Genomic DNA, 9,054 nt, shown 5'->3' on the forward strand with positions numbered 1-9,054 from the left:
ATTCAAGGCCAGGTTGGACGGGGCTCTGAGCAACCTGATGTAGTCAGCGGTGTTCCTGCTCCTGCAGGGGGGTTGGACTAGATGACCTCTAGGTGTCCCTTCCAACCCAAAATGTTCTGTGATTCTATGATTCTAATAACAAATAAAAGTATCATAATACTTTGAAATCATGTCAAAAGTGTTTCAAAAGAGGCATCCTTTCTTTACTCTTTCTTATTCTCTGACAATAATACATAATGAGAGAAGACTGAATCCATCCCTGAAGAAATTTAATTCCACAACACAATGACTCCTCATAGTAGGTGACACTGGATCACCGCATTTGCAATGCCTCTGCTCTGGCCCTTTGCTGGGGCTAAAAGAAATGCTTTATCCAGTGGGAAGCCAAGAAGTTTTGGGCCACTTTCCTCCAGAAGCAGCAGAGCCAGCAGCAGCGTGAACAGCAGTAGGCAGGGCCATGCATCTTGCTACCATCAGAGCTGGGTAATTCTGTTACCGTTTGTTACTGCATACTTGTAGAAACATGACACTTAAAACCAGCACACTGTATGCAACACCTTAAGGAAACATAGGATTGCCACTTTATCTTGAAGCCTGCTTTCCTTTCAGTTGGTATCAGTGGAGAGGCATTTACGGCAGAAAAGCACAACAGCTCAAATGGCTTAGACTGCCTTTGCTCAAAAAAGGCTGCTCACATACGCACAAAATAATCTGCAGCCCTTTCAGGATTATAAGCATACAGATTTTCTAGGAGAGAAGCCCTGAAGAAAGACAGAAATGCATAAAAACTTCAGTCCTCTCTTCAAAGAGAAAAACTTTATTCAGATAAAATAGCACGAAGGAGGGAAAATACTGTACAGCCTGAGAAGACGTGCAGATCCAGACTAACAGCTCACTGCTTCTGCCAAACAAACAGCCCATCCAGCCCATGTTTCCTCCTTTCTTGTGCTGGCTTTTTATGTTTGTTGGATCCCTTAATGAACTGCCTCACTGTAATAACCTGGTAGAAAAAAAATCATCCTCATTTCTCCTGGCCAGTTTTTGACTTATGAGGGAGCTTACAGAAGGGTTAAGCAAGTGCCAGAGCTGCTTGGGGAGAAAGGAGCAGGGAGAAGCACACAAAAAGAGAAGGAAACCCTCCTTTCACTGATAGAGATGCTTAGGATCTGCTCAGCTGTTTCATCAGACTGCATCTCAGGGCTAATTTGAACTTTCTGCAAGTAACTTTTCCGTAAATTCTTGAGTCTTGATTTAAGGGGGGGAAAAAACCTTATTTGACAGGAAATTTTACAGCGTACCTGATAAAGACAAATAATTGATGTCATGACCTGCAGACCTGGCATATTTTCCTGTCTGGCCAAATCCAGTAAGTCTAGCATAGACGAGTCTGGGATTCTCCTGCAGAAGGACATCTGGACCAAGCCCAAGTTTTTCCATGACACCTTAAAAAGACAAAGGCACAGGATCCTAATTTGCGTTTGTTTTTAATAAGGCTCAAAATATACATGGTCCAAATTTAAATTATACAAGAGAACTGAATTGCAATTTATGAAGTAATACATTCTAATTCAGTATCCATATTACAATGTGAACAGCCAGAATGTTATAAATCTCCAACATACTGCATACATTTTGTATACAAGCCAGTTAAGTCAAAATTAAGCTTTAGGGTCCTTTCTTTTTTTCTCAGCTTTTTTACCTGTCTTACTTCCCCAAGCGATTGCCAGACAGCTTGCTATAAACCATGAGAATGGACTGAATGAGAGTTGAATGAGAGAAGAAAGCTACCAAAGACTTGTTTAAAAAAAAAAAAAAAAAAGAGCAAACTCTTACATATTCCACATTAAAATGGCCTGAAATTGCTTCCATCTTTTACTGGAATATACTTTCCTCACCTGATTAGCTGTTCCTGTAGCTTTTAACTCACTGATGCAAATGGACCATGCTACTATTCCACAAATGATAGGCAACAACTGCACAAAAGAAAATTTATTCCTTTGTAATGCAGAGAATAAAGGATTTTTAGAAATCAATAAAATGAGGTTTGGTCAGCATGGGTTTACAGTAATCAAGGCTAAAATTTTGAACTTGCAGTTCTAAACCAGAGGTTTCAAAAGAAGCAAATTCAAGTTGCAAATAAATGATAGATTTTTATTGGCTCAGTGCAGCTTGGTCAGACTGTGCCCTGTCATCTATACTCACACTGCAGGGAGACACATTTTGGAGGGAAAGGGATAACATAGCTTCAATGCCTATTCCAACCCAGAATCTACTGCTGCAACTTGTTTCACAGACCAGCCCATAATATTACTAAATCTTCAAATTCCTTAAGATCTATTTCTATTGTATTACTTCCTGGGCGATTCATGCCAAGAAAAATGCAGTGAAATTTGGTAAAGAGCAAGGTTTTCAAAAGCACAAGTGAGAACTGGGTGCCAAATAACTGTTGGTGTCAGCAAAGTCATTGTCGGAAGGTCGATGGTACACGTGCATTTCGAGAAACTCTCCTGCCACTTGTGCCGTCATCTTCTCACTGGTTCACACCAGCTTCAAGTTGGATCACAGATTTGCCTCGTTCAGTTACAGGCCCATAATACCTAACGTCCAGTTACAAAATTAACTCTGTTTCCAGATTTAAAAAAAAAAAAAAAAAAAAAAAAGCAAGTGCCTATAAAACTAAACATAAATTTCCATAAGAAAAAAAAAATCTCACTAGAAAGTAGGAAAGTTAGCTACAATGAAAACTGTAACTTAATGTTTTAACTTTCTTTGCATGGCTTCTGAGGAACAAGCCAAAAAATTCTTAAGGTAAAACCCATCACAATCATAAAACCATTTTCAGAATAAAAAGCATTATCCGTGACACAGGGTACGTGAGCCTGTTTATGATGTGCAATGTCTAACTGCCACAGCCTTCTATTTCTAAAATGACCGCAGAAACCCCCAAACACTTCAGCTAGCTACTCACTGAAGCATGGTCATAGACTCATAGAATGGTCTGGGTGGGAAGGGACCTTTAAAGGTCATCTAGTCCAACCCCCCTGCAATAAGCAGAGGAGGTCTTCAACTGGATCAGGTTGCTCAGAGCCCCGTCCAGCCTGACCTTGGGATACTCTTCATAACAGAAGAGCATTCTCAAAGAACAGCAGGGACACTGAAATAGCCCACGCATAAGCATCAAATGAGTGCTTGTGTACACGTTATGAATGAAGAGAACACGTTAGATCTGTTGCCTCCAGAGGAATCATAAGCTCTGAGACTTAGACTGCTATCTGCTACACCTTACCCACATGCTAACCTTACAAGTGTGAGTTGAATTGTATCAGCAGGCCTGAAAATCACTGCGGGACTGATGGCCAAGCTCATGCATGGCTCCTCGGCTTGGACATCCGCCGGTGCTGTCCATGACTACTTGTTTGGTGCCTCAATCAAGGCCCGGGCTGAGCACCTTCCATGTCTTCTCCCCTGTGGTGCTGCAAGGCTGTCGCACTTACAGAACCATAGAATCGTTTAGGTTGGAAAAGACCTTTAAGATCATCAAGTCCAACTATTACCCTAACCCTGCCATCCCACCACTAAACCATGTCCCTAAGCACCTTGTCTTTTAAATACCTAAAGGGATGGGGACTCCACCACTTCCCTGGGCTGCCAAGTCCAGTGCCTGATAACCCTTTCTGTCAAGAATTTTTTCCTAATGTCCAACCTAAACCTGCCCTGGAGCAACTTGAGGCCATTTCCCCTTGTCCTATCACCCATTACCAGGGAGAAGAGGCCAACCCCCCGCCCCCCCTGGCTCCCCCCTCCTGTCAGGCAGTTGTAGAGGGCGATAAGGGCAGACTTACGCTCCAGGCCCCTCACCAGCTTCGTTGCCCTCCTCTGGACATGTTCCAGCAACCCACTCGGTCCCACAGCATTTTTCACCGAGTCTCACGAAGTAACACACACAGACACACACACACTGACACACAGACACACTGACACACAGACACAGACACACACACAGACACCCACACACAGTGACACCCACACACACTGACACACAGACACAGACACACACACAGACACCCACACACAGTGACACCCACACACACTGACACACAGACACACTGACACACAGACACTGACACACAGACACTGACACACAGACACAGACACACACACACACACACAAGGCTCCGGCTCCTTTTTTTCCTCTTTTCGGCTGAGTCCCAGGGTCAGGATTTTGTCTTCGCTGTGCCAGAGCTTTCGGTAAACCCATGCGCATCTCTGAATGGCATTATTTGATTTAAATTCTCCTTAATGGCAGTTCCGCAGACTCTCAAGCGAGGGAGGCTCTTGAAAAGGAGCCAGCGCAAAGCGTCCTTTCCTCTTCCCTTTTTCTTGTTAGTTAATAAAGTTTTTGTATTCATCATTCATCAGGAGTCAGCCTGGGAGTGTGCTCTGTTTAAATGCTCTGGCTTTTCACTTAATGCATCCCATCTGTTTCTGAAATAAATTGCAATAATCCGTGTTTAATGTTAATCAATGTATTACTAAATATGCAAATTATATTAAAAGACGTGGTTTGAAAAAGCTTTCATTTGTAAATATGGTAGCTTAAAACAGGAAGCATATCTAAAAGCCATTTAGATACAGTAGCCTAACTCTAACAGTGTGGCTGATTTATAAAGCGGTTTGCAAGTTGATCTTTCTCCCACAAGGGGATATGTAAAACTGTTGCATATCAGATTTTGTTAACATCTGATGGCCAACGGGCGGAGCGGGCGCCGCCCCCTGAGGGGACCGGGGAGGAGCGGGCTGCGCCGCGCACGCCTGGCCCCTTCTGCTGGGCTCCGCGCCCGTCACCGAAATCGGGGAGAACGAACCTCGTAACACCAGTGCAGTGTTAGGAGGCAGGCATTCGCTGTTCACGGTGCCAGGCGCACGGGGGATCGCTCCACCTAACGTGCATCCCATCAAGCGGCACCTTGCCCGTTTATATGTAGCGAAGTATTCCATACGTATGAAGTTTTCCGATAGGCCTATACATAGGCATAACCTGTCTCCGCTTTGTATTAAAGTTAGCTTCAGGAGGTCATTTCCATAAGTCCCTCCCCACTGCGCCTGCTCAGTGCCTCCTGGTGGTGGTCGTCGGGGGTCGTGGGGATGAAGGCCGATGGCTCCTCTTCATCACCGCTAGTAACCCCTTGTTCTTGCGCAGACTCAGTTGCTCCTTGGCTCTTGCCCAAACTGCAGGGTCGGTGTAGACCAGCTCTTGAGGTAAACACCTGGTTCTTATCAAAAAACTGTCCTTTGTAAGGAGCCACGAATCTTCCTGCATCAATTAGTTCTCATTCCTTCTAGTCTGGCAACCTTGGCAAACCGTTATTATCTTTTTGCTTCATCCCCTCCCGATTCTTCCCGTCCTTGAATAGGGTTCTCAATTCACTAAGTAACTATACTACAGACTTTAAGAAGAACAGAAAAATCCAAGCTAGACACTACTGACTGTAACAAAGCAACCGCAAGCTAGACAATACTAATTTTAGCAAAGTAACAGCAAGCTAGACAAATTTTATGCATGTAAGCCGTTTTACATTTGGGGTCTTTTTGACCCTTAGGGTATCACCCCGGGCCTGAGGCGGCTCCTGCGGCCCCCGCCTGCGGGCACGGCCTGCGTGGGTGCCGGGGAAACCACAGTCGGGACTCCATGTCACGGTGACTGAGGAGCAGGCATCATTTATTACAGCGCTGGGCGCACAGGGGGTCGCTCCTCCCGTAAAGAGTTAGCCACGCAGTCTTTATGCAAATCAAACATGCATATGTAAATTAAATGTACATATTTATTACACCCCCAACAACTAACTTCTACCAGCCACCTGCATATTTATATATGCCTATTCCTGCACGCGCATCTCGGTCCATTGGGGGCTTCAGAGACATCTGGTGGTCGTTTACTTCATCCACTCCTCTTCTTCACCGTGTCCTTTTAGTGAACTTTTAGCTTTTCGCCGCCTTACTTTGCCGTCAGTAACACAGCCTGCACCAGCTGGTCCTTCATCCTTGAGCCATCCTCCTTTAATTCCTTTTCCCATGGTTCTCATTTTGGTTACCCTCACAAAGCATTAGAAGCTTCTGTTCCCTTGCATATCCCAACACAGTCAGCAATAAAGATAAGCAGCCAGCTATGAATCCTGCCTCTTTCTTTAAGCACCTGTCTTGTTCAGCAAGTTCAGCATGTTCAACGTATTCCATTCCCTTCAGTTCCTCCCCATCCGCTGTGGCTGTGCCTCCTGAGCCACGGGCTTCCCCCCGTTACACCGAGGGTCGCCCCGTCTCCGCGCCCCAGTTGGTTTTTAGTCAGGAGATGGGGCATTCCCTTGCTGCTGGGGGCCGGGCAGGCAGCAAAGAATGTGAAAACACCCAGTTTTCGGAAAACCTCCCCAGCGGCAGCCCTTGTGTTTTACAGGGTGGTGAACAGCAACACCAGTCTTGCTGGGACTGCTGTGGATGGCTCAAACCCGCACACACCTCTGCTTCCCAGGTCACACCTCGGGATATTAGTGGAAGGGATGATAAAACCTGTTTTTTTCAACAGAAGTGCCTTTAAACTGGGCTGACTGGTCCTGTTGCTCCTGCTACAGCAGCTGTGGCCTCTTCTGGAGCAAGCTTAAGCAGGCCCTTGTATGTCTGGTCGGGACAGGGCTGGCACAGCTGCTTGTGGAAAGTATGCTGCAGGGATTTTAAATAAATACAAATTTTAATCAAGATCTTGGTCCTTGCAGCTCACCGGTGCAGGGTCATTAGCTTAGCAGCAGTGCCACAAAGGGAAGATTGTCACCATGGAGCCTTCTGCCGGCCAGGAGTGTCGCGGAGCTTCAGTCAGAAATGTTATAAACGGCTGTGACAACTTTTAGAGTTTCCAGATAGAATTTATTTGAGCAAGCGATAAGCAGGCAAAACAGCGCTGGGCGGCCGGGGAGTCTCCGCTCCACCAACGGCGCGCCTCACCCCCACCAGAGTCCCTTTTTACAGTTTAGCAGTTCTGGGTTTTCCTAGCACATCCTGGTATCTTTCTGCAGCTGCACGTACTGTTGCTAGGGGGTCGTCTTGGTCCCTCTGGTGGTCGTGAGGATGAAGGTTGTAGTCTTCCTCCATGTTGTGGCTTGGCTTTTCTCCTTATTTGGTCATGTTGGCCCAGCATGAAACAGGAAGGATTCTTATCCATTCACCCAGCAGTGGTGATGTTCTGCTGAGTAAGCAAGCACAAAACCCTCCTGCCATGAGGCTTGATAATTTGTCAACATGTCAGGGAGTGATTGTGCAATCACTGCACAACAGCGACTTCAAAAGATAAAGGAACAGAAGGAAGGGGCTCTTTCCTCCCCCTCTATCTGCCGGTTTGAGAACAAATTCTCTATATACATTTATTACAAGAAATGTCTCCTGTCTTCCAGACACCTTCACCATTTCCCCTGCACAGAGCACAGGGGCTTGTGTTTGGTTAAATCAGACCAGGTTTAATAAAGCCTGCATTCACGCACAGTTACTCTTTTAATGCAGCCTGCCAGAAAAGCAGCCACGTTTGACTGGAGGCCATGGGCGCTTTGTTTTTGTTTAGGCTGCTCGCAGGAATGGACATTCATCCAGGAGAGGTGACGAAACAGGCACTGGACTAACACAGCTTTTCAGACTTATGTCCTGCTCCCAGTATTTCAGGTTACTAGGTAGGAGACAGAGTGAAGAGGCCCTTAAAATCAATCCATACTAATTTTATTCATTTCTTTAAATTAGCTGGACTACAAAAATGTGTAAAGGCTGCAAATATGAATGCAGAATTTGTTCTACCTCTTCCATAACAAACATAAGAGGTCTATTGCCAGAATACCCTTTTATTTTCCAGGTAGACCTTTGGTCCTGTAATGCAGGCACTGATTGTATCCACTGCTATACTGCCGCTCACAAGAAATGGCAGAGAGAAAAATACGTGCATTTTCATTCAAATGAAGCTGGGTTGTTTTGTTTATTATCCATCCCCCTTAGAAGCACTATTCCATATAAAGGTTTGTTTCCACAGGTGACATCATGTTACTGGGACACCGCATTTCTTTAAATGATTTTCAGTTCCATTTGTCCACTCTCACCTTTGGGTCTTGGAGTTTGTGTTGAATAGGAACAGGCAATTTCTCTTGTGTTGCCTTCCTTCGTTTCACCTGGTGCTCTAGTTTATCACATCCAAATAACACCATAATCACGCACTGGACAATGTCTGGATTTTGCTAGGGTTTAACTGAGCAGCCCTTTGCACCTGCTTTTTTGTTGTCATCCACCATTACGATGGGTACTCTGTGGCAGAAACATTCAAGTCAGGACCTTATTAAATTATTTCATTTTCAGGGAGGTGGTGGCAGCATTTTATGAGCATTAAATCCACTTTTTAAAATTGGATTTTAACAGACTAAGAAATAAACAGGCATGACAGAGAAAAAAGGTATTTTAATTAACCAAGAGATGAGGCTAATGATCTGAATCCAGCAAACTCTCCTGAAGCAACAAGTTGGCCAGCAGAAAATACGTGTTAAAAACAAGGAGCCATCCCCTAGCATGGGCTTGCAGTAAAAACAGTGCAGTCCTTATCTATGCAATATCATTTAATATGCATCATTAATATGCAGCAGCAAGTACGTGGCTGTATGAGCTCAGCACTGCAGAGGCAATGGGTGTAGGAAAGGAGATTGTTTTGAGACGAAAGCCACAGTGTGGGTGGCAGGACACTCGGTTGTGTTTCACACCTTGTCAGACTGCTCGTGTGAGTTTTATTGATTATGTCAGTGAGTCACTATCTGCGTCATCCTGTGAAATGTATATAATTCCTATACTGAAATTAGTGTATTCCACAGTCAGTGTTAAAAAAGTTAGATTATATGTATTGTGTGTTGTATCAACATTTCTTGCAGAAGTGCAGGTGCTTCTGTGATACAGACTGGCTATACTGCATGCCAAACTTTTACAGCTTGTATCAGATTTGTTGTTCATAATTATCCTTACCTTTCAGTCCTTTGGAAAAATACCAAA

General features: G+C 44.7%; 1 protein-coding gene across 2 annotated transcripts in view; it reads right to left on the reverse strand.

The window, feature by feature from the left end:
- AMACR (alpha-methylacyl-CoA racemase) overlaps nucleotides 1–3,565 on the reverse strand; it is a 22,424-nt gene extending 18,859 nt beyond the window's left edge. Inside the window, exons 1-2 of one of the 2 annotated variants that reach the window (XM_035902694.1) lie at nucleotides 3,291–3,565; nucleotides 1,299–1,442 (exon numbers count right to left, since the gene is read on the reverse strand). In XM_035902694.1, coding sequence (XP_035758587.1) covers nucleotides 1,299–1,442; nucleotides 3,291–3,366 — 220 coding nt within the window. In that variant the 5' untranslated portion in view covers nucleotides 3,367–3,565. Of the gene's footprint in view, nucleotides 1–1,298; nucleotides 1,443–1,699 lie in introns of both variants that reach the window. The other variant, XM_035902695.1, reaches the window with a different exon arrangement.
- Nucleotides 3,566–9,054: the final 5,489 nt, after the last annotated feature.

This window comes from Egretta garzetta, unplaced genomic scaffold, assembly GCF_000687185.1.
Source record: "Egretta garzetta isolate BGI_Z169 unplaced genomic scaffold, ASM68718v1 scaffold59, whole genome shotgun sequence".
NCBI classification, from domain to species: Eukaryota; Metazoa; Chordata; class Aves; order Pelecaniformes; family Ardeidae; genus Egretta; species Egretta garzetta.